The sequence below is a fragment of the Diabrotica virgifera genome, chromosome 4 (assembly GCF_917563875.1).
Source record: "Diabrotica virgifera virgifera chromosome 4, PGI_DIABVI_V3a".
In the NCBI taxonomy this organism is placed as follows: Eukaryota; Metazoa; Arthropoda; class Insecta; order Coleoptera; family Chrysomelidae; genus Diabrotica; species Diabrotica virgifera.
This window is the reverse complement of record NC_065446.1, coordinates 3603827-3628642: the sequence shown is the minus strand read 5'-3', so window position 1 is coordinate 3628642 and position 24816 is coordinate 3603827. Positions and strand designations below refer to the sequence as shown.

Genomic DNA, 24816 nt, shown 5'->3' with positions numbered 1-24816 from the left:
TGAGAGTAGCATTTTATAAAATTCTCCTGTCACAGTGATAGTTGTCATACTCCTCCGATACGTCTGAAGGTGGAAAACTATATAATGTTATGTTAATTTATACGTTTACATCGATAATTTCCACCACTACTAGTTTCATCTCTTTTTACTTCACAATGTGTTATGTTTTTCATCTTTTGCGTTATTTTGCCGGTTATTAGCGCACTCATCACTTTATATGTAGGTATGTAGGTACATAAATACGTATGCAGGTTGTTTGGTAAAGAATGGGCCATAGCTTAATTGTAGATTTCTGAGGTTAAAATGGGTCGATTTAAGCTAACTTACCCTAGTACGAAAGTTGATAATAACCGAAATATGTGGTGTCAAATTTAAACTTTTATTTTATTTATTTTTGCATATTTATTTTATTTGCAAAAACGTATTAAATGAGCGCTGAAAAACGTATGTGGCGCCCTTTAGGCAATATATAATTTTTGGTGGAAAATTTGGTTTATCGTCCCAAAAAATTACCACTTACCAAATTCCGTGATGTTAACCCATGCCTGTGAGGAAATATAGGCCAAAAATAAATAAAATAAGTAGTAGATTCTCAAGAATTCTCTCAAAAATTTTTAAAATGAAATAAAACATCTCATAATAATTACCATCCTCTACATTTACATATTGCACACTATTAAGTATATTGACTGTATCCTAACTCAAATTCATTATTTAGAAAAAAAATTTCCATTATTTTTAAATATCAATATTTTCCTTTTACATATACAACCACCAATACAATATAGACTTGAATAACTTGCCTACCTATTTATTCATTTTGTACAATAACATTCCAACTAATACTCATTCTTTCTCTTCTCTCACCATCATCTGTCTTTATTTTTTATCATTATTGACAGCAGCTCTTACTTTCTTTCTATCAATTTGATCAATCTAATGTTATAGTATACAGTCAACATAAATATTCTTATATTCTAAATTAATTTTGTATATCACAATTTTCTTTTCAAAAACCAATAGATTTAAAAATGTTAGACATTTTCAGATATTAAAATCTTTATCATTTGTTTTGTGTCATGACCTTTTGGTTAATAAACATTGAAAATCGACTCTACCTTTTTCTCTACTGTCAATGTCACTTCAAACAGTTCCTTACACAATTTTGACACTTTATAGTCAACTTTGGCCTAAGATGGTTGATTGAGTTTTTGGTAGGGTTTCACCATGTTCCCTTAGGTTATATCCTGTAACATCGGCGTTTAGCCTGTTTAATATTATTTTTAAATAATGTAAGTCGAATTAAAAATTCAACCATTGTTTGGTTCTGGGGCTATTTAGCAAGTATGCACGTAAGTAATCTAACCACACTTTTCTAGCTTTCAAAATTTCAACCATCTTTCAATTATAATAGTGGGATTACTCATTTTATTGTAGATTCACTGATGATGGACCGATAGGTCTGAAAACGTTCTGAATTTGACATATTTTACTCAATACATTGGGATTTTTTAAATTTCAATAAATATACCAATTATATAGAAGTGTTTTACTTCATGTTACAGTTTTTTAACTATATGGTATACAGCCAACCTAGGGAACTTCCCTTTTAGTAAATAAAATAAAAGTTTAACTTTGACATCCTGTATTTCGGTTATTATAAACTTTCGTACTAAGGTAAATTAGCTTAAATCGACCTATTTTAAGCTTAGAAATCTAAGGATCTATGGCACGTTCAATACCAAATACCCTATATGTAAATGGTTTCAGATATATTTATGTCAATATTGCAGTATGTAGTAATATGTTACGTAGATTACTGGTATAACTATTATTCTTGAACTGTTATAAGTTCACAAAGAAACAGGTCGATTATTATTACTTTAGTTATAAGTCTATATTTTACATAGTATACCCATTTTCTTCAAAACAAGGTAATTATTACATTGAAACTTACCGTGTACATTCCCAATAAATTCTATGCATTTGGTAGCAATTTTCAAAAATATATCTAAAACATACTTTATATTATATTACAATATTATTTAATGAGAGAATTAAACATAGCTTAGTGAACAGTGTGAAAGTTAAGAGGATCGGTACGTATTTTCGACTGCAATGCTTTTCAAATGGGGATTCATTTTTTTCGAATCCTGAGAAAACTAATAAGTATTTTTGAAAAGTTTAAACGCAGAATGAAAGATCACGTTATTAGCGAGGGCCGAAAGTCCCTGAGAACTTCTATAATGTTTATTTTAATAAGTTACAGGGGTGAAAAACTAAGAGAAAATTTAGTGTGATTTTTAATTTCAAATATATTATTCAAAATAAACTTTTTATTTATTCTAAGGGACTTTCGGCCCTCGGTAATAATTTAGTCTTTCATTCTGCGTTTAAATTTTTCAAAAATATTTATTGGTTTTTTCAGGATTCGAAAAAAATAAACACAATGCCGTGGTAATATTTTCCAAATCTATCTTTGTCTTACAACGCACTCAGCCGAATATAATATTGTCAGCATATATTATTGTCAGTCAGACACTGACAATCAGTGACAATTTTAAATATTTGACATTGCATCGGGAATATGTTGAGTTATTGATTAAATATTATTAAAATATAGTGTACTTGATAAATAATTGATTTAAGACGTGAACTTAATAAAAAGTTATTTATTGTTTATTATTTGTGGAAGGTCCAAGCAGAGAATACATCAGGATAATATATTCTGTCATCCAAGTATTTTGTTGTTAAAGATGTTCAAAATTGTAAGCGTTCCATAACAATATATTATTAAAAAATCACTTTAACACTTTTTTCTTTTTTTCTCGATTGAGTATTAGTCTTTGTTGTACAAATAAATTAATACAATCACTGAATACATAGTTAGTGAAAAAATTATCACATTTATTAACTGAATTAATAATTTCCAATTATAAAAATAACAGTTATCCAAGAACATTCAAAACCCATCTCTTTAAATTAATGATGACATTTTCAAGTAGAATGACATTCTAGTAATCTTTACATATCAATACCAGTGTGAATTTTACTACACGTAATTTGCCGTGTAAAGACAGAAAAAGTAGGGATACACGTAAAATATTTGCGAATTATGTACCCATAGCCTTAATTTTTATATATTTTATGTATGTATTTTAAGTGGAAGATCAGGTGAATAAACCAAACAGAGTCGCAGATTGCCCGAATGAAACAACATGGAGAAATAAAAATATCGGAAAAGAAGTGAAAGGCAGAATTTACAAAACAGTCATCAAACCAATAATGACATACGCGGCAGAAACACGACCTGATACAGCGAGGACAAAAAGAGTGCTAGAAACAGTAGAGATGAAAACACTTGAAAAATCGATGGTAAGACACTATGGGATAGAGCTAGAAATGCAGATATACGACGGAGATGCAAGGTAGACAACATTAATAACTGGGTAAGAAACAGAAGAGTGGAATGGAATGGCCACATAAGCCGAATGACAACAAATAAGATAGTCAGGACAGCGAGAGACGGTTTCCCAATAGGAAGACGATCAGTGGGAAGACCATGAAAACGATGGAATGACGACTTACTGGAGGCAAATTGAAAAACAGACTGTGTCATGTCTACACAAAAAGAAGAAGAAGAATAAGATATATGTATTTTAAATATGTTATTTTTTTAAACGTTCCTGCCATAAGAATGTCACATACAGTAGGAAAAATGAGGGAATACCCATGAACGAACATATAAACACGCTGTATTTTCCTGCTACCGTGTCACACAAAAAATTGGCCAGCGCAAGTACATGTAATAATTATTGTTACATTTACTTGCACTGAACAATTTTCTTTGTGACACGGTGACAGGAAAATACAGCGTATTTTATATGTTTGTATGTGGGTATTCTTTCATTTTTGCGACTGTATGTCCATTTTAAATAAAAAAATCTCTAATAGAGATAGTTTTTGATATATTTAGAAATAACTATTTATAAATATATCTATAATAACTAAAAAAAATATATCTTAAAAATTATTTACTGTACACTGATTTGGAAATGGCTTTTGTTTAAATGGAGTCATACTTTTGAGGGAAATAATTAGGTATAGTATTTTTACTACAAAAACGTTATTACGTAGGTCAAAATTTTTGACGTAAGAGAACTGTCAAAACATTAGAATGTGACTTTTCATTATTGCTATGTTGGATATTGAACTTAAATAATTGGTTTAGAAAATTTATATTATTGATAACAATAAATGTTTTTGGTTATTTAATTAATATAATTATAAAATTCTCAATGCAATCGCGATTACGTTTTTCTTATTAAAATACCATGTGGACGCTTATACAAGATCGGGCAGTTCCGTGTTGGTGTCGTATTTTACCTGTGCTAGAGAAATTCAATTCTAGAGTTGATGTTATGGAATATCATTATGTATTTTCGTTAACATTAACAAATATTTTGGGATATGAATAATATATTTCCGCAATTGATGAAATCCGATTGACATCATTAATTAGAATAAAGAACTAGAGATATTATTTGTATAGTAAACAAAAACAAATAAAAATATCTCTGAAAGTAATGACATTAACGTGGCCATGATGAAAAGTCACATTCTAATGTTTTGACAGTTCTCTTACGTCAAAAATTTTGACCTACGTAATAACGTTTTTGTAGTAAAAATACTATATAATTAATAAGTGAATATATTATTATATACATAAAATATAGTTATAAATAAATTGAGATACATTACCAGGAATGGGCAACGACCAGAAGTTTTTTTCAGCAAGTTCAACAAGTTCAATAATCCAGTTAAATACATCATCTAAAAAAATTAGATTCATGAGAAATTTAATTACGCATCGTTGTTAATAAAGAAATCACTAAATATCGTAGGGACTAGTACAATAATATTCTGTTGCTAAAATTATTCCTTAGTCATCAAAATGATCTCCTTTATAGGCGATACAATCATTACAACGCTGTTCTCATTTTTCTATGCAGCCTTTGTAAAACAATTTATCTTTGCCTTCAAAATAAATTTCAGTTTTGGTGGTTACGTCCTCATCAAAGCGATATATCTGCCACGGAGCATTTTGTAGATCAAAAAAGGTGGTAATCGCCGTGGGTCAAATCTTGACTAATAGTTCAGAGAAATAAGGAAAAATATATCCTGTTGGTGACACAACGCCCTCTAGGCCGAAACCAAATTTTTTGAGTAGTATGGACATCTATAATAATAGAAAAAGACTGTTTGACTTGTACACACTTCTATATAAATCTAAACGGGAACTGGTGTATGTTTTCAAAAGACTGATAGTGTGTAAATAAATTTATTAAATCAGCTAAGTACTTTCAGCATATTATGCCATCATCAGAGCTATCGTCTTATAGGTGTAAAAACCTCAAAAGAAGAGAAAACTTCGAACAAACACATTCTTTAGTTTAAAATAAACCCAGGGATATAACCACTGGTTAGGGTAAAAACCCTTAAATGTTTAAAAAATCACATTTAATGTGTTTTTTATAAAATGGCTACCATTCTTACAAACAGCTGTTACTGACAATTTACTGACTTATTACAGCTGTTACTGACTTATTGTCAGTAACAGCTGTTTGTAAGAATGGTAGCCATTTTATAAAAAACACATTAAATGTGATTTTTTAAACATTTAAGGGTTTTTACCCTAACCAGTGGTTATATCCCTGGGTTTATTTTAAACTAAAGAATGTGTTTGTTCGAAGTTTTCTCTTCTTTTGAGGTTTTTACACCTATAAGACGATAGCTCTGATGATGGCATAATATGCTGAAAGTACTTAGCTGATTTAATAAATTTATTTACACACTATCAGTCTTTTGAAAACATACACCAGTTCCCGTTTAGATTTATCTATAATAATAACCTATATGTTTCCTGCAACCGATTTTGATGATATACGTAGTTATAAACAAATGAAGATCAAAAAACGGTAAATTTTCGCTTTTTTCGTCTATTAACAAAAATGAAGCATTTTAAACAAATTTGAGAGCAAGAAACTCATAAATCGTATAAACACTTCAATATAGCGTTCGCTTAATATGTCTATCCTTATTGGTTGCTTACAAAATTGCAAAATAAATCATAAATTTTGAGTTTTTATAAATATTCATAACTTGTGTAAAAATTAACTTAGAACCTTCTTATTACACGTATTGCTGAGACTTCTGGTTCTTAAATCAACCCTAAATGTCAAAGCAATTGGTCAGATAGTTTAATAGTTATTTAATTTGTTTATACCAAATTAATTTTTTGCAACATTTTAAGTCAGAAAATGATGAAGTTACAGTAATACTTTGGATAGTTGATGAAAGAAGAAGATTTACACTATTAATTTAATTTAAAAAAATACAAAAAATAATTTTAAATATTGCAAAATTATTTTGCAAGAACATGTGAACTAAAAAAATGGGTGGCTAAATTCGTCCCTAATTATCCTAGGACAATTGTTTTTCTTTCTAAATGTGTATAAAAATTCAGTCTTTCTAAATATGAAAAAATAATTTTTCTACGGGTAACGGTTAAAAAGTTATTTTAATTGTTTATAAGTAAGCAAAAATCGACAATTTTACACTGTTTAAAATTACTTTTTGTCGTTTTTTTTAATTAAGTTAATATGAATGTTCTTCTTTCATAAAATGTCCGAATTATTACTGTAACCTACTAATTTTCTGAATTACAGTGTTGCAAAAAAAATGAATTTGGAAAAAACAAATTAAATAACTTTTAAACCATTTGACTAATTGCTTTAAAGTTTAAAATATAATTTAAGCACAAAAAATCTCAGCATTCCGTGTAATAAGAAAGTTCTAACTTAATTTTTACATAAGTTATGAGCATTTATAAAATCTCAAAATTTATGACTTATTTTGCAATTTTTTAAGCAACAAATATGGATAGAGATATTCAGTGAACGCCATATTGAAGTTTTTTTATATGATTTATGAGTTTCTTATTCCCAAATTTGTTTAGAATGCTTCTAATTTTTTAGTAACAGACGAAAAGAGCGAAAATTTACCGTTTTACTTTATCGTACTATATACGTAGTATGAGTATAATAGATAAAGTTATAGGATCGTGCAAAAAATTTTTTTTCAGATTTCACTTTTTTTCGACGTTTTGAGTCCCCCTGAGTCTAAAAAGCAAATAAAAAAAACATGTCGGAAGTATGTACGTACGTACGTACGTACGTACGTACGTATGTACGTACGTATGTCGCCACCGCCCAGCAAAAACTACTGGACCGATTTTGATGAAATTCGGTATGAGTAAGTTTAAGAGAATTTTGTCGAGAAACTAAGCTTTTAAAAAAAATCTCTCAAAGGGGGGCCGAAATAGGGGGGTTATTTAGGGCCCATTTTTGCAAATTTTGACAGAAATAAATGAAATTCAACTCAAAGTAAGCTCATCGATAGGTAAATAAAAGAACGGAATTTGACATTTCCAAATTCAAAATGGCGGCCAACATGGCCGACCGCCCCCCCGACACATTTCCCTATCTATCTAAAAAGTTTTTGAAGATAAGTTTAATTTGAAAAAGTCGTTATATAGCCTAAAGATGGGGCTACAAGAAAGATGTTATCGTTTTTCAGAAAAAGTTACGGGTTGCCTATATTTAAGGGGTCAAATTTTGACATAAATTTGAACTAGATTTTCTCAAAAATGGCTCCAAGGAATTTTTTTATTTTTTGATATATTTTTGATATCCTATCAGTAAATTGAATGACATTAGTCATATATCTTAACCCCCCATAGGAGGGGAGTTATGAATTTTTTATAAAAAAATATTCGAGTGCCCGTAACTTCCTTCTTAATAGAAACTAAAATTTGAAATTTTGCAGACATATATGGTATTTTATTATCTATTATCACAATAAATTTTATCAAAAACATGGCTTCCGGTTGAACCGGAAATGAATAAAAAATCTTAATTTTTTTGATACGCCCTGTATATTTTAACACATTTTGAAAGAATGCAAAATTACCTTTCCAATGACATAAAATTTATTGCTGTAGCTCAAAAACTCGAAAAGTTACGGTAAATAGAAATTTTGCTATAATCTTATGTGTGTCCTCTCTCACGCGTTCATAGCAGAGCATTATTGTAGAGCAGTCAATGAGGGTATTTGGCTCCGAATTCCATCCTACTACATTGATGTACTTGATATTTTCACAGTAAGTAGGGAATAGCTCAAGAAACAAAATCTACCCTATATACTATGGCGCTTTTATCTTGGGGCGGTTTCCACTTCTTCAAGGGGGTGGAAAATTTGTTGGTCAAAATAAGCACGGAAGTGGCTGAAGAACCTATTTCTAAGCAAAAACTGGTCTATACTTTTTTTTGAGAACTCAATACTTTTTGAGTTATGCGTAGTTGAAAATTGGCCATTTTCATTGAAAAATGACACCTTTTCGGACGGATTTTTTGTGAATACCTTAAAAACTATGCATCGAACTAAAAACTCTATATAAAACATTTTTTAGATTATAAATAATAAAGAGATTCGTTCCTTCGTAAATGTTCTATTTATAATACAAAAAGAGATATGGTAGGTGAAAATAGTTTGTTTTTTGGTGCATGCTCAAATTGGTGTATTCAACTTGAAATAACAGAGGAACGGTAGGTTTTAGGTGTATAATGCTACCAACACCTTTTGTAGTGTTTGAAAAGGCCTTTAAAACGAGCACCGTTAAATGTCGGTTACTTACAAACTAAGCGAGATATGGTGCAAAAAATATAATGACTAATGTACTTTAAGGAAAAATGAAAAGTATATACATTTAACTCCCCATCCACCATAATTTAAATGCATTGTTTTTCTTCTCAATACCTTTTAATATAGTGTTATTTCTACTTTCAAAAATTTAAACGGGTTTAAAATGAATGGTTTTTTTTTAAATGTGATCAAATTATAGAATGAATTTTTAAATTTTCTTAAAAATCTTCCTTTTTCTCCATGTAATTCGAAAATAAAAATATTTCACCCCTGAGAAGTGGTGGGAACTTCCCCCATGATAAAAGCGCCATAGTATATAGGATAGACTTTGAATTAGGAGATTGGGCTACTCCCAAAATTTCATTAAAATCCATGCAGTAGGATAGAATTTGGAGATAATATCTTGTTCTTAATCTCGCGCATTGACTGGCGTAATCGAAATAGAATGAAATGCAAATATTGTAAACTATTAATTTCTCAGAAAAATGAACCAATTTGAAATGAAAGTATGACTATAATATTCTATTGATTTATGCAATAATCTACACATCTATAGTGTGTCCCCGAAATATGGCATCGAACATTTTCTCAAATGCAGGAATTAATGATGCGTAGAACCATAAAATACTTTTAAGTACAGTAGGTGTTTCTAAAATATCAAAATAACGAGTAACTTTGTTATTTTTATAGAATGCCAATATCTAGTACCATAACGATAATAGATCGGCACGATAAAGTTCTCGGGCGGCCCTTCCGTCCAGCGTTTTTTGATTTTCATTTGTTTATAACTATGTAAATCATCAAAATCAGTTGCAGGAAACATATAAGTTATTAATATAGATGTCCAAACTACTCAAAAAATTTGGTTTCGGCCTGGAGGGGTATGTGTCACGAGAAAAATCTTATTTCTCTGGACTATAATATGGTGGGTGCGGAAGCAATTCAAAGACCAATTTGTGCATTTTTGCAATAGTTTTATGTTTTATCGATTCGTCAAAAACTCATTGTTTTGGTGTCACAAAAATTTTAGCTTCAACAAATGAGTCCGTTTGTTTGTAATTTCGGTCTTCAAACTCTTTAATAAACCAATTCAGTGGTCGCTGTTAATTATTTCTCCATAATCTATCAAATAGTCCATGAAAATAATTCCTTGCTGGTCCCAAAAAATACAGCGAATTTGGAAGACCAAAAAGGAGATGGCAAGACGAAATAGATCTACTTCAAGTGCCATCTACGCGACGGAAGTCGGCAATTATCATAGCTATTCGGACTTTAGAGACCGCTGCTTCGAAAAGTTCATTTGACGTACATCCATACCATCCTCTCAGGTTGAGCAGCCACGACATTTTGCGTCTCCCTATGCTTAGTTTTCCTTGAAACTTTCCCTGCATACTCAATTGAAGCAAGTTGTATCTCTCTGCACGTGTAATATGTCCGAGATATTCCAATTTTTTTGTTTTGATGGTATTTAAGGCTTCCATTTCTTTATTCATTTTCTCAGAACCTCTTTTTTTGTGACGTGTTTTGTCTACGATATTTTTAGAATTATTTTGTACACTAGGGTGGAGTGAAAATAAAACAAAATTTTTTTTTTTCTCAAATTTTTTCGCCTGTATGCGGAAAAGTGGTCTCACGTGTAGTGTAAGTAGCTTGCAAAAAATGAATTTGATGGGATAATTTTTTCCGGTGCCCCAAGCCACCTAAAAATTAAGATAACGTGAAAATAAAACAAAAATTTTTTTTTCTCAAATTTTTTCGCCTGTATGTGGAAAAGTGGTCTCACGTGTAGTGTAAGTAGCTTGCAAAAAATGAATTTGATGCGATAATTTTTTCCGGTGCCCCGAGCCACCTAAAAATTAAAATAAAGTGATTTTTTTTGCAGCTCTTCGCTTGTTTTCCGTGAAAACAACCCAGAACTCACCACGAGGAGGTGGCTGCAATTCGAGTTCCACCCACCCACCCACCTTTAAAACGTTTATGATTTAATGCTTGAGATTAGCTAAAAACTCAACTTTTGTGTTAAATTTAGGTAATGCTTGTCGGGAAACTATTTGGGACCTTATGAAGCCATCTCTTGCTTCAGGCCCACATACTTTTAAGGATGCCTCTGTTACCAACTTAACGCAGCGTTCTATAGCTTGGGAGTGACAGGGAAAACGTAGTATCTCCATTTCTTCAGGAACATCTTTAATCATCTGTTTTAGATCTTCTGTTGAAATTTTTTTTGTCATTGGAGGTTCGCTTATCACTAATTGTTGCCAGTCAATCATTTCAATGTAGTCATTTGCGTTAAAGTTAATTTCTGGGACTTTAAATTTTCTTATTTCATGGGAGTTTCTGGATTTTAAGATTCGCCGCAAACCTAACTCTCTGATATGCTGCCGTTCATCACAAAGCATTGCTATCAACACATTTTCAGGATGTGCAAAATAACCATTAATTTGTATTATCCTGTCCACTATTTTTTGCAGTTCAGGTGACAAATACCTCGTCCTTTTTACTAAATTAAATAAATGTACTGGTCCATCAAAACAAAATGGTCTTGCTTTAATCTCGAACCACAGTGGGGCATATACGTTTTGTATATAGCATACCAAAGATTTTAGGTTTTCCGAAGGAGGATCTGTTGCTACGTAAAGACGAAGAATTCTGCTTGCAGTTGTTAGCCATCTAGCATGTGAAATTTTTCCCGGTTGTCTTCTTGCTAAGTCACTCGAGATTTTACCGTTAGATACTGAATTACTAATTTCAAATAAATATTTCTGATCCGTGCTAAGCTTCTCGATTTCCTTTGCATCATATTTGGGTAAAACTGATCGAATTTGCTCAAATTTAACTACAGGAAGATGCTCGCAGTTTTGTAGTCCTTTTCCAATTTGTCCTGAAAACTCACGTGGTCCGGTAGTTTCTCCATCCAAGTGCTTTATTAGATGGCGCAGAGGTAGTTCATTGGTATGTAATATGCAAATAAACCATTGCATTGATCGACCAATTGCAAGTTCTACTTTACGGATAACACCATTGTGAATACCTGTATTGACAGCAGTTCCGTCGCATCCAACAGCTACCAAATTATCAAGGTCTACATTTTTATTTAGAAAGTCCAACATTGTCTTGCTGATTTCTTCTGCACTACCCGACGATACACTAATATGTCCTATATATTTTGACTTGGGCTCAGAGACTAAGACAATATGTTCTTCAGATATGGTAGTTTTGTAGTATTTATTATCCTTCATTTCATTTTGTAGAGTTCTATCTTTTCTACCATCAAAATAGATTCCATGAAGAAATTTAAAAATTTTTGTATCATCAATTTTAATCTGGTTGCGCCTTTTTTTTCTCTCCCGCCTAATTTTACTCCGATCTATGATTTTGTCATGACTTTCTACCGAGATGAAACTTAGATCTTGCAACACCGAGTTTGTTATTATGGATGCTACTCTATCAGATACTCCTGTACGATCGCATGCTTGAGCTAAGTTTGGCAAACTAATTCGCATTTGTTTTGTTTTTTTTGTATTCGGTAAATCGTCTTTTGTTCCGGTTTTTGTATTTTTCTCGTAGACACTTGTGGCACTTTCATCTGAAGACTCACTTATAATTTGTTCTACTGGAAGATGTGTTTCGGATCTTGATGAAGAAGATGTAGCTATTGGAGATTGTGTTTCCACAATTTTCCGGTAAATAGAGCGTTCTAGTTTTTTGGTAATTACTTTATCCACCGAACCAATTACCATTTTTCTATCATGCCTCTGATCTTTAATGAAGTCATGCTCTCGAGCCGGTATTTTATTTTTGCATTTGCATAATAAATAGTCAGAACATTTGCATGATGCAATATCAAACAATTTCTTTTCCAATAAATCTCTAAAATCTTTAACCTTTCTTTGCATATTGGCTGAGTTTCTACTTTTCATAGGTTTTTTAATATTTCTGTATTTTTGATGTAATTCCTTTAATTTAGATTTAATTTGTTGATCGGATATTATCGGAATGGATGCTTTAACCCACAGCAATTTTAATTCAACAAGAAGAATTTCATTAATGTCACTAACAGTTGGTTCAGCATTATTTGCTGCAGCTTCTTTCATAAACTGGCGAATACACAAAAAGTTTCTGATAACATCAGCACAGGTCGGTAACATATTGTCTTTAAACTTCCTTGGTGCTCCAAAAACACAACAAGCGACGTCTGTTCGTGTTTTAGGCATGTTTTCTTTTTTTACGGATCTCACGGACACAGTTTAACAACACAGAATAAAACAACGGTTCACTGTATTGCATCTAAATTGATACTAATACAAGAAACGCAGTTTGCTCTCGAATCGAACTACTACCAAAATTAACCAAGTAAGTATTAACGAAGGCGGGCGCATCGGCGCATTACTTTAGTGGGAGGCCAATAGCCTCAAATTTCGAAGTAGTGGGGGCACCGCTAAACGAAGTCCGATCGATTTGAAATTTTGCAGGGTATTACAACAAATATGCAGACCACTTTTCCGCATACAGGCATTTTAAATTTTAAAAGTTGATTTTTTTCGCTCCACCCTATTGTACACTCTCATTTGGTCGATTGATTCTAGTTTTTTGATTGATGCCACATGCAAGGTCCAAGCTTCCATTCCATAAACAAAGACGAGAAAATGTAGCACCTAGCTAACCTAACTCTTAACTCCAACTTCAAATCTCTTGTGCAAAGCACTTTTCTCATTTTGTTAAAATTTTCTCTAGCTTTTTCTATTCTGCTTTTGATTTGATGGAAATAATCTCCTGTGGAACTAGGAAAACGACGAAAAGACCCAGTTGCAAAGTTTACAGTAATAAAACAGTTAAAATAATTAAAATAAAACAATAAACAATATTCTAAATCCAAGACTTTTCGTTAAAAGAAACTGCTTTCTGGTTACATCCTGAATCTCCGGCTTTATAAGCACGGAGACGACGAATATAGAAGAAAGCAGAAAGGACAATGGTCACGTATCTACTCCCTTTTCGTCTAGGAAAAAGTGCCGAAAGACAGTTTCGAGTACTCAAAAATTTGAGTAAAGAAGAACAAGGGGGAAAGGCAGTTTTGTTTTAATTTGATTCAGAGTTGGACCACCATCTACAGATAGCTATTTCTGCATCTTATGCTTCATCAGTGTAGCTATGCAGTCCCAACTCTGAAACAAAAATCAACAATCCTACCTTTTTAAGGGAAATCACTGCCATGCCACCTTTGAGACGCAAAACAGCGACATCTCTAGTAAAACTAGGAAGACGACGAAAAGACCCAGATGCAAAGTTTACTGTAATAAAACAATTAAAATAATTGAAATAAAACAATAAACAATATTGTTTTTGCACGATTGATCATTTTTGACTGTTTACCGTGACAGATTTTACGTCAGTAGGTGCCACTTACTAGCAACTCGATGGTAAGTAATCCAACTCGACGGTAAGTACTCCAACTCGACGGTAAGTAATTCACTTACCGTCGAGTTAAAAAATCTCTTAATTTTAATTTATTTTTTGGAAGAATAAAGAAAACTAACGAATTATTTATTAACATTGAAACTTATGGTACAATTTGTTAAATTATTTAATGAAATCCCACTTGTTTGGGCTGTGGTTTCACTTCTAACAGAAACTCATGCAGAATCGCAGACATTAGTAGTATTACTAGTATTGCACAATATTTTTTCGGCAAAATCTATTTTATTTTGAGGAGAATCTTCTACATAGCTTTCTGCCACTGTCGATGAACGCCAACCTCCATGACGCTTTAATCCGAGGACATCAACACCTTTATTAGCCAAAAGCGTTGCTGATGTCCTCCTTAACGAATGGCCAGTATAGTTCTCGGGATTAGGCAAATTTAAGAATTTGGCAATTTGAGAAGGCCAGCCCCCGATTTTCCCTTTCCCTATTACTTGAGCCCAACATTTTCCTTTGGCGTATCTTAAGAACAAATGATTTGATTTTACTTGTAATGGACGAAGTTTTATATACTTTTGCAGAATTTCTAAATATGGAATTTTATCGTCTGGTTTATTAACGACTGTAAAAGTAAGCTGGATGTTCGTTTTTGTATTGGGTACTTTTACAATCATTAAACCATCGGTTTGTTGGATGTCATTCATAGTAATATTATATAATTATTCTCTTCTACAGGCACCAGATATTCCCAATATCACTGCGAAATACAAATTATGAAAAAATCTTCATTAGAGTATTTCTTTTACCTAAACTAGCTTATATTACGTTGTGAACTAGAAATTCTTCATCCGGTGCTTCTATCAGAAATTTTTCAAATTGCTCCCGTGTAAAAATGCTCGCTTTCTTAGGCCTATAGCCAATATTTTTTCTCTTCAAATACGCGATCAAAGTTGAAAACTTGGAAATATCAATGCCATCATAAAGAAAAACGGTGGATTTAATCATTGAATATTCTGCCCAGAGGCTTCCAGGAGCTTTCAACTGCATATGTCTTTGAACGAAATATGCCAATAAAGTCTTTTCTTCGATTCTTAAATTCCTGCCTTCGCACCATTTTTGAAAACTTTGGTAGGTATTTTGATAACGGATTTTGGATTTTTCGGGAATAATTGCGGAACACCCTTCTTCCCAAGCCCGTTCAATTTCTTCAAATTCACTTTCGCTCATATTTTAATTTATAATAATCAAAATAGTACTTAAAATTATTGACAACTAAATAAAAACTCAATTCTCCATTGTTGTTATGCACCTTAGTTACTACCAAACAACCAAAGTATCTATCTTGATAAAATGAATGAAACTAGTCAATATGACGAAAATGTTTAATTTTATAATTTATAATGGTATCAATCGTGCAAAAAACGTTATAAGCATGTCGAACGTTAAGGGTAACCGATCTCAGACAATAATTGGAGTCGTCGCTCCGCTCCTCCTCCAAACAATTGTCTTCGATCGGTATAAAACCCTTACCGTTCTCCATACTTAATATACTATTATTACGTTTTATTATTACAGTAAACTTTGCATCTGGGCCTTTTCGTCGTCTTCCTAGTTTTATTAGGGATGCTGTTTTGCGTCTCGAAGGTGGAATTACTGCATGGCGGTGATTTCCCTTAAACAGGTAGGATTGTTGATTTTTGTCTCAGAGTTGGGACTGCATAGCTACACTGATGAAGCATAAGAGGCAGAAATAACTATCTGTAGATGGTGATCCAACTCTGAATCAAATTAATACAAAGCTGCCTTTCCCCCTTAATCACCTGTGGTGTTAATCATTGTTCCAAAATAGGTATATGGGTTTATGAAGAGATTCTCGTTATTTTCTTGAGTTTACGAAGTAGATGAGGGCGCCAAAAGCCTCCTAAAAATGATTTCATGGAAAAAAGCAGTAAATAGAAATGATTGGAGAAGCTTGCTGAAGGAGGCCAAGGCCTGTCTTGGGCTGTAGTGCCATTGGATTGGGTGGATGGAGAAGATGTCGAGCAGCCCTGTAGTTGTCCCTTTGCGTCTTAAATCGACTGCATATTTTATTGAGTATAAGTGATGTCTTCATCATAAAAACTTTGTTTTTTTTTTGGTTCGCAACGTTAAAAAATAATAAAACAGAACGTAGCAGAGTAACGTTATAGTTCTCGAGTAACTTATTAGTGCAGTTACTGAAGTCATCGATTTTCATGAAAATTTGTGAGTAGTTAGAGGATACCTCAAGGAAAAAAGATGACATGATGCCAACTTGCGCTTTTACTCTGGGAGTGGATGCCACCCCTTTTCTGGGGTTAAAATTATTTTATTAAAAATAATATCATAAATCGATAGAGGGGCAAATTCTAAGCAAAATTTGTTATTTTAAATTATTAACATAAATCAATACTTTTTTAGTTATTAAAGATCAAAAATTTTATTTTTTCCTAAAAAAATGCATGTTTTAAAGCTGTCTTTCACGTATAACTCAAAAATTATTAGCTTTTACAAAAAAGTTATTCTTACCAAAATTGAAGACAATAGAAAACAAAATACACTATTCACTCAAAGTACTAAACTAATGTTAATTCAAAGTGAGTTATGGGTAATTGAATGTATATTTTTTTCGATTAGTACTCACATCTAAGCAGTCAAGCTTAAATAACGGGAAAACGATACATTTTATAAAATATACCTGCTAAACACTTATCAAAGTACTTTAGAATACCTAACAAACAAGCTCCAAAAGAAGTTAATAGCATCAAAATTAAGCAAGTTATGATGAAACAAAGAGAACCCTTTCGAATTTTTTAGGAAAAGCTGAAAAATAAAACATACGCCATTTCAACAAAAATTAAAATTTATAGTAATCAAAATTTATACAAAATTTCTTTATATTAGCATAAGTAATGATTTTAACAATTTTCACCGGTTTAGAATGCGTATTTTTGAAAAAAAAAAGATATAATTTAACAGAAACAGAATTTTAAAATTAATGTCCTTTTAATTTTCTTTTGATAATACCTATAAAAATACTCAATATACGTAAAAAATGGTAAATAACTAAATTTTAGTTTTTTCTATATCAATTATACCTTTTTACCATTTCTGTAGGGTGAAAAATAACAGAAATAGAAACGTTTAAAGCTTAAATTTTGTTGCGGGAACCATGTAACCGTGGCCATTTAATCTTTAATTTTTATAAAAGTAAGGGGTTTAAAAGAACGAATTCAACGCGTTTTAATAGCCTTTTAATACCGTTTAAAAGAAATTACCTTTTAAACTGTTTTTAGATGAATCTAATACCTTAAAAATTAACGGAGTTATTAAAAAAACGATAACATCTTTTGGAAAAAAATTTAAAAGATAAAGTTTGAAAAATTTTTGGAGCATACATTTTAATGCTATTAACTTGTTCGGTATCTCATTTGATAGATATTTCTAAGTACTTTCACAAATAGTTAATAAGTTTATGTTAGAAAATGCATCATTTTCCCGTAATTTAAGCTTGAATACTTAGATTTGGGTACTCGCCAAGAAAAATATGCATTCAATTACCTCTAACTCACTTTTAGTTAATAATAAAAGGTTTTTTTAGTAATAAGTTTATTTAGTTATTTATTAGCTTCAATTTTTGGTTATATCAATTTTTTGAAAAAACTTATAGTTTTTGAGTTATCTATGAAAGATCGGTTAAAAACATGCATTTTTCTTATGAAAAATTAAAATTTTTGATCTTTAATAACTCAAAAAGTTTTGATTTATTTTAATAACTTTATAAAACAAATTTTGCTTAGAATTTGTCTTTCTATCTAATTATGGGGTTATTTTGAATAAAATAATTTCCACCCCGAGAAGGGGTGGCATCCACCCCCAGGGTAAAAGCGCAATTTGGCACCACGTCACCTTTGTTTTTTGAGATATCCTCTAACCACTCACCATTTTTCATGCAAATCAATGAAGGTTAAACGAAATCGTAGGTAATAGCTCATATCCACCTTCAGTGACTCCACTATATTATGTTTCTTCAAGCTTTTTAATTTCAGTACATTAAAAACTAGTATAACACCTAAAGTGTTTGTAGTAAATTGTTTTTTGCAGCTAAGTCAAACTAGAATCTTACTTACCTAAACTATAATAGGGCAAAAACGGCAGCTTTGGTATTGGAAGATTTTCAAGGAATCCTGCAATCTGGCTTATAAATCTTGATACTAAATATCTACCATCGTCTACGCTTGTAAGAAAGTTTATAACTATTTTCAGAGATGCTAAAACATAAAAGCTGTTAAGTAAGAGAACGAAGTATAAAACTCTTATACGATCAGTAGAAACATACGGCGTAGAAAAGGGATTGTGACAGAAAATACAATAAACTTTATCAATACTTTCGAAAGAAAGATATTGAGAATAATATTGTGACCCATATGCGACAATGGTATGTGGAGAATAAGCTTCATTATTACAAAAAACTCTTTATGTCGCACGCACGCAATTGAACTTTTAGTCTGACCGAAACCGGAACCGAATTGACAACACAATACACTCTTACGCCGTTTATATATCGACAGAATCTGTCAGAACGTCATGCATCGATGAGTTTAGCTTTTAGCGCTTTGGAGAATTTAATTTTCTTATTATGAACTTAAAATATACAACACGTTCTTTGAACATAAGGATATCCATAAATTTACTTGGTACCAACATACACGTAGACTTAAGTCAATCATTTACTATCTAATCTCGAGACAAAATGCAAAATTTAGCATCCAGGATGTTAGAGCTTTCAGAGGGGCTGATTGCAGATCACACCACTGCTTAGTAATCGGTAAAATCCATGTTCCGTTTATACCGAAGCAAAATAACTCCGAAAAAAAATAACACAAAAGGAATTCATATGATCCAGAAATAGAAAAATATAATCTTGACAGCTTACAACATGAAAGTTCACAATATCTGTACCGTAACAGACTTGAACACAAACTAAATCAAGAACAAAGAACAACCGATGAAGATTATAATCACATAAAAACATGTATAAAACAAGCAGCACAAAAAGCACTAGGAAACTTAGAAAACGGAAAGAAACCAGAATGGTGGGACAAAGATATCGAGAAGAAAATAGAGAAGAAAAAACAACTTCACCTACAACGTCTACAAAATCAGGAAAACATTAAGATTCAACAACAATACAGGGACCTAAATAGAGAAGTAAAAAGAGAAGTGATTAAAAGAAAAAACGCAACCTGGATAAAAAAATGTGAATACATAAATCAACAATTAGGAGGAACTAGGAGTTCAGAAGCATGGAAGATGATAAAGAATGTTAGAACATTACAAAAAGGTGGACACACAATTAAAAGTATATCTGATGCAGAGTGGGAACAACATTTTAAGGAATTATTAGTAGAAAAACGACCACAATACATAACAAGGATACAAGAAAAAGAGAATGATATACAGAGAGAACACGAAATAGAACTAGATAAAAGCAAAGTGGAAGAAGGTATTAAAACTGTGAAATCCCGGAAAGCATCCGTGGCTGGAGGAATTAATCCTGAGTTAATAAAATATGGACCACCCAAACCATGGGATATGCTTAAAAAATTTTCGAAAGATGTCTAAATGGAGAAAAAGTACCAGATGAATGGCTAACATCACATATTACTCCCATACATAAGAAGGGACCTAAAAATAACCCCAAAAACTATAGGGGAATCACAGTCATCAGCACCATTGAAAGATTGTACTCCAGAGTATTAAGAAATGAAATAGAACGAGAAATTTAAGGAAAGCAAGCTGAAAAACCAGCTGGTTTTCGTGCGGGACGTTCAACGGTAGACAATGTCTTCACTTTAAAAATAGCACTAGAAAAAAGAATACAGAGAAATCAGAACACCCACATCTCTCTTATCGACCTAAAAAAGCCTACGATAGTGTCCCCATAATAGAACTATGGAAGTCAATGAAAGACATCGGTATCGATGGAAAACTCATACAAGCAACTAAAATGTTATATGAGACCACTAACACCAGAATCAAAAACGGCAAAAATTTCACTGAGTCATTTAATACTTCAAAAGGCCTCCGACAAGGATGTTGTTTATCTCCCACTCTCTTTAAAATATATCTTGACCAATCCTTACAGAGGTGGACAAAAGCAGTAAAACCGATGGGACTGAAAGTGGGAGACGATTCCCTATTTACATTATACTTGCGGACGACCAAGTTGTTATAGTCCAAGATCAAGATGACTTAAGCTATATGATACGGAAGCTAAATGAACATTACCAACAGGCAGGATTAGTAATAAATATGGACAAGTCAGAATACTTCATAGTGGGAAACGAAGACATTGCAAACCTAACATTTGAACAAAGACATATTGTTGGTGTGAAACAATGCAAATATTTGGGAGCTATATTTAATAAACGAGGAAATAGTGAAGACGAAATACAACACAGAATCAATAAAGGTAGAAGCATCACTAGATCCCTCAATTCAATTTTATGGGACAAAGATATCAGGAAGGAAACAAAGAGAAAAATATATGAAAGAATAATGAAGAGCGCTACAATCTACGGTGAAGAAGTTTGGGACATAAGTGCAAGAAATAAAAAGAAGCTACTTAGTACAGAAATGGACTTGTTGAGGAGAAGTTGTCAGGTCTCAAGATTAGAACATGTAAGAAATGAAACAATTAGAGAACGTATGAAGGTGGAAAAAACTATAATAGACGATATTGAAAGGAGACATCTGACATGGTTAGGTCACGTTAAAAGAATGAATGAGACTTACTGGCCGAGAAAAATCTTAGAGTGGGTCCCACCGGAGAGAAGAAAAAGAGGACGACCACGGAGAAGCTGGAGAGACAATATTCAGGAGGCAATGGATTCGAGGCAATTAGATGAAGATATGTGTTACGATAGAAAAAGTTGGAAGCTGGGTATGGAGATGCGGCGACAGCCGTAGAAATCCATTATATATATAATTATCTTAGAAAAACGATAACTGAAGACAGTAACGGATAACAAGAAATAAACAATAGTATACAAGCCGGCAACGAATGTGTTTATGCCCTTCAAAAGCCTATAAAATCGAAACAACTAACAAGACATACAAAGATACAAAGTATTTATAAAACACTAATACGACCCGTTATGAAGTATAAAAACGAAAAGTGGACGATAATAAAGGCAAACGAAGAGAGACTGCGTTTTTGCGAAAGAAAAATCCTAAGGAATATCTTTAGGCATGTGCTTGATGAAGCAGTAGGACAATATAGGATAAGAGCTAACAAAGAACTCTAAGAACTTTACCCAGATGACAACACCATAAAATAAATCAAGTCTAAAAGACTCCAATGGGCAGGACATGTCAGAAAACAGTCTGACCAAAGAACAGTAAGGCTGGAATGGGAGGAAGTCCCAACTGGAAGAAGACCACGCGGACGCCCTCGACTCCGGTGGCGGGATAATATAGCAGGAGACCTAAGCGCAATGGGCGTGGAAAATTGAATGGAGGTTGCTCAAGACAGAAAACAGTGGAGACATGTTGTCGAGTCGACTAAAACTCATGAAGGATTGTAACGCCACGGAGTAAGTAAGAAGTGTCGATTATTTCGATAGTGTCGATATCGATAATATTGATATCGATTCGAATGGATTGTCGCAAACTAAAATGCAATTGTAAATATAGCATTATAATTATAACCAATTCGGTATTGGCTATTGATTAAAAAACCGAGCAGCGGTTTTTGGAATAACCGGTTTTTTGGCCGGTTATAACCGCTAGTTTAGTAAATAGAATAGAAAACTTTTTTAATAATGTGTACTTACTCTTATTGAAAATTGCGAATATGCTCTGGTAGTAGTTAATAAATATTTCTGTAAAAGATTACTCTAGATTAATGAAAATTGTAAAATTAATAACAACGTAGTAATTAAATACTAATGCACATTATTACACCCATGGAAAAATACGAATATTTTGAAATTTTCATGTGAAGATATTTTTTCGTGATGCAATCTCTACTCCTTCCAGTGTCATAGTAATAGAATTTCTTTTTCGATTTTGCGTTGTTTTAAAGCGTCATATAAATGCTTGATCAGATTTAAATCTGATACGGCTATATGGTGACCAATATAATCTTTTAACTAACAATAAAACACTGAAAACGTTTGTTTTCTATACTTCCACGAAATTTATTACAACTATGTGACTACAGCTGTTTCGGCAGAGTGCCTTTCTCAAGTGATTTAAATTACTATGGGTTTGCCATTTTAAAGCCTTTAACTGAAGAGGTTGAGGAGTGGGGAGCTGTTTGTCTCGAGTTGGTCATTCAGAATTATATCTGTATTTTTCAATTTATTAATTTCCATAGATTCTAATAAAGAGAGCTGAAGGCCTTTATTCTGAATATGTAGAATTTGAAACTGTTCATTAAAAGAATGATTATGATCTACAAGAAGGTAAAGTGCGTATGTAAAAGTGTCTGTTTTTATATTGTTGAAAGCCCTTTTGTGTTCTGCTATCCGTTTGTCAAAGGTTCTGCCAGTTTGACCGATGTGAGTTTTCGGACAGTCACCACAAGTTAGTTTGTAAACACCACTCTGTAGTTGTTTTCTCTTTCGGCTCTTATTGTTCTTAATATATTTGCTAATAAGAGAAAACAACTACAGAGTGGTGTTTACAAACTAACTTGTGGTGACTGTCCGAAAACTTACATCGGTCAAACTGGCAGAACCTTTGACAAACGGATAGCAGAACACAAGAGGGCTTTCAACAATACAAAAACAGACACTTCTACATACGCACTTCACCTTCTAGATCATAATCATTCTTTTAATGGACAGTTTCAAGTTCTGCATATTCAGAATAAAGGCCTTAAGCTCTCTTTATTAGAATCTATCGAAATTAATAAATTGAAAAATACAGATATAATTCTAAATGACCAACTCGAGACAAACAGCTCCCCACTCCTCAACCTCTTCAGTTAAAGACTTTTAAAAGGCAAACCCATAGTAATTTAAATCACTTGAGAAAGGCACTCTGCCGAAACAGCTGTAGTCACATAGTTGAAATAAATTTCGTGGAAGTATAAAAAACAAACGTTTTCAGTGTTTTATTGTTAGATAAAATGAACTTCCATCAAGTAACGGTCGAATAACGGTCGAAACCCTTCGAGTTAGTTAAGTGAAAAATAGTGCACGGTGCAAGTGATGGTACAAGTTAACATTTGTGCAATATATTAAGAGAATTTAAGGGGTACTATTGAGTTTGTCCTTAGTCTTAAGTTTTTAGTAGTAATTTAGGTTAGAAACAAGTTGCTCATTGATCACTTTATTTTATCAGATTGTAAGGTTTTTAAGCATCTTATTGGTGTTTAATAAATTTTTTTAAAAAATTTCTAAATTTTTGTTGAACAAATATTTTGTTTATTTCTACCATTTTTGATGGTAGTCTTCGAACCTGATTTTCAACTAATTTTTCTGCAAATATATTCTGCCACCGTTCCATAGCACTATGCCGTCACCACCAGAAGTACCGCTCTATATGAGGTTAAAACTACCATACCGTTTACCTTATGGCAGCGAGATTGACGAAACTTCGTCTACAGAAGTTTTGTATCAAAATATTAGATATTTTTTTCAATGAGTGTATATTAAAACTACTGAAATTAAAATACCTATAATCTTCGGTGCTGTTGGAAATGACTCCCAAAACTCTACACTTATATTAGTAAGGGCAGCGCTTATCCTGATAAATGTTTGTACAATTCCGTACCATAAGTCTCCTGAAAAATTAATTTAGCCATATTAGTAATGTATCAATGATTTTCTGTTGTATTTTGATAAATTAAAATAAAAGCAAAAACTTATATAGATTGTATAAAACTGTAGAACACATAGAGAACTTTCAAAATTATAATATCAAGCAACAGCTCCCCATAAAAATAAGATATTAATTTTCTAATAAAAAAATAAAAGAGAAGAGAAAATTGAATAAACGCTGACAAGAATATAGGTCAGATACAGATGTTTAAAACTATATGGGCAACAAAAACAAGAGAAAGTAACAGTAACAAAAGCTAAAGCAGAAGCGTATAAAAATCTATAGGTACAATTAACTTGATACCAGGGAAGGCAAAACAAAAATATAATGTTATATGTAAAATAGCAAAACATGGAGCAAAGAAAGCAAAAGACTTTATTCGGATTTAATGCATCCGAGATAAACAGATAAAATACTTACTACGAAAAAGGTGTCAAAAAGAGATGAAAAAAGTACTTTCAAAGTTTATTAAATGAAGAATTTAACAGAAAACTAGTTTACTTAATGGATACAGTGACAACAGTGATCAGTAAAATAAAACAAGAAGAAATAGAAAAAAAGCAACTTTTATTAATAAAATTTTTTTTAATAATTTATATGTTGCTATATTTTATAAATTAGAATTTACTTCATTTTGATTTTTTGATTTTAACCAACCTATTCTGGGACCGCCACTGGTAACGTCACTTTGACGTAAAATGTGCGTTTAAATGAGGTAAAAATTTAAAAAATTATTGGTTGTAATAAAAATGTAAATGACCGTAGCTGTGCGTCCAAAAA

At 32.1% G+C, this 24816-nt stretch overlaps 1 protein-coding gene across 2 annotated transcripts in view; it reads right to left on the bottom strand.

The window, feature by feature from the left end:
• LOC126882879 (uncharacterized) overlaps positions 1 to 24816 on the bottom strand; it is a 73036-nt gene that overhangs the window by 9411 nt on the left and 38809 nt on the right. For both annotated transcript variants that reach the window (XM_050647937.1, XM_050647938.1), the window contains exons 14-18: positions 23891 to 23998; positions 22041 to 22088; positions 18333 to 18473; positions 4762 to 4833; positions 1958 to 2011 (exon numbers count right to left, since the gene is read on the bottom strand). In XM_050647937.1, the coding sequence (XP_050503894.1) occupies positions 1958 to 2011; positions 4762 to 4833; positions 18333 to 18473; positions 22041 to 22088; positions 23891 to 23998 (423 nt within the window). The remainder of the gene's footprint in view (positions 1 to 1957; positions 2012 to 4761; positions 4834 to 18332; positions 18474 to 22040; positions 22089 to 23890; positions 23999 to 24816) is intronic.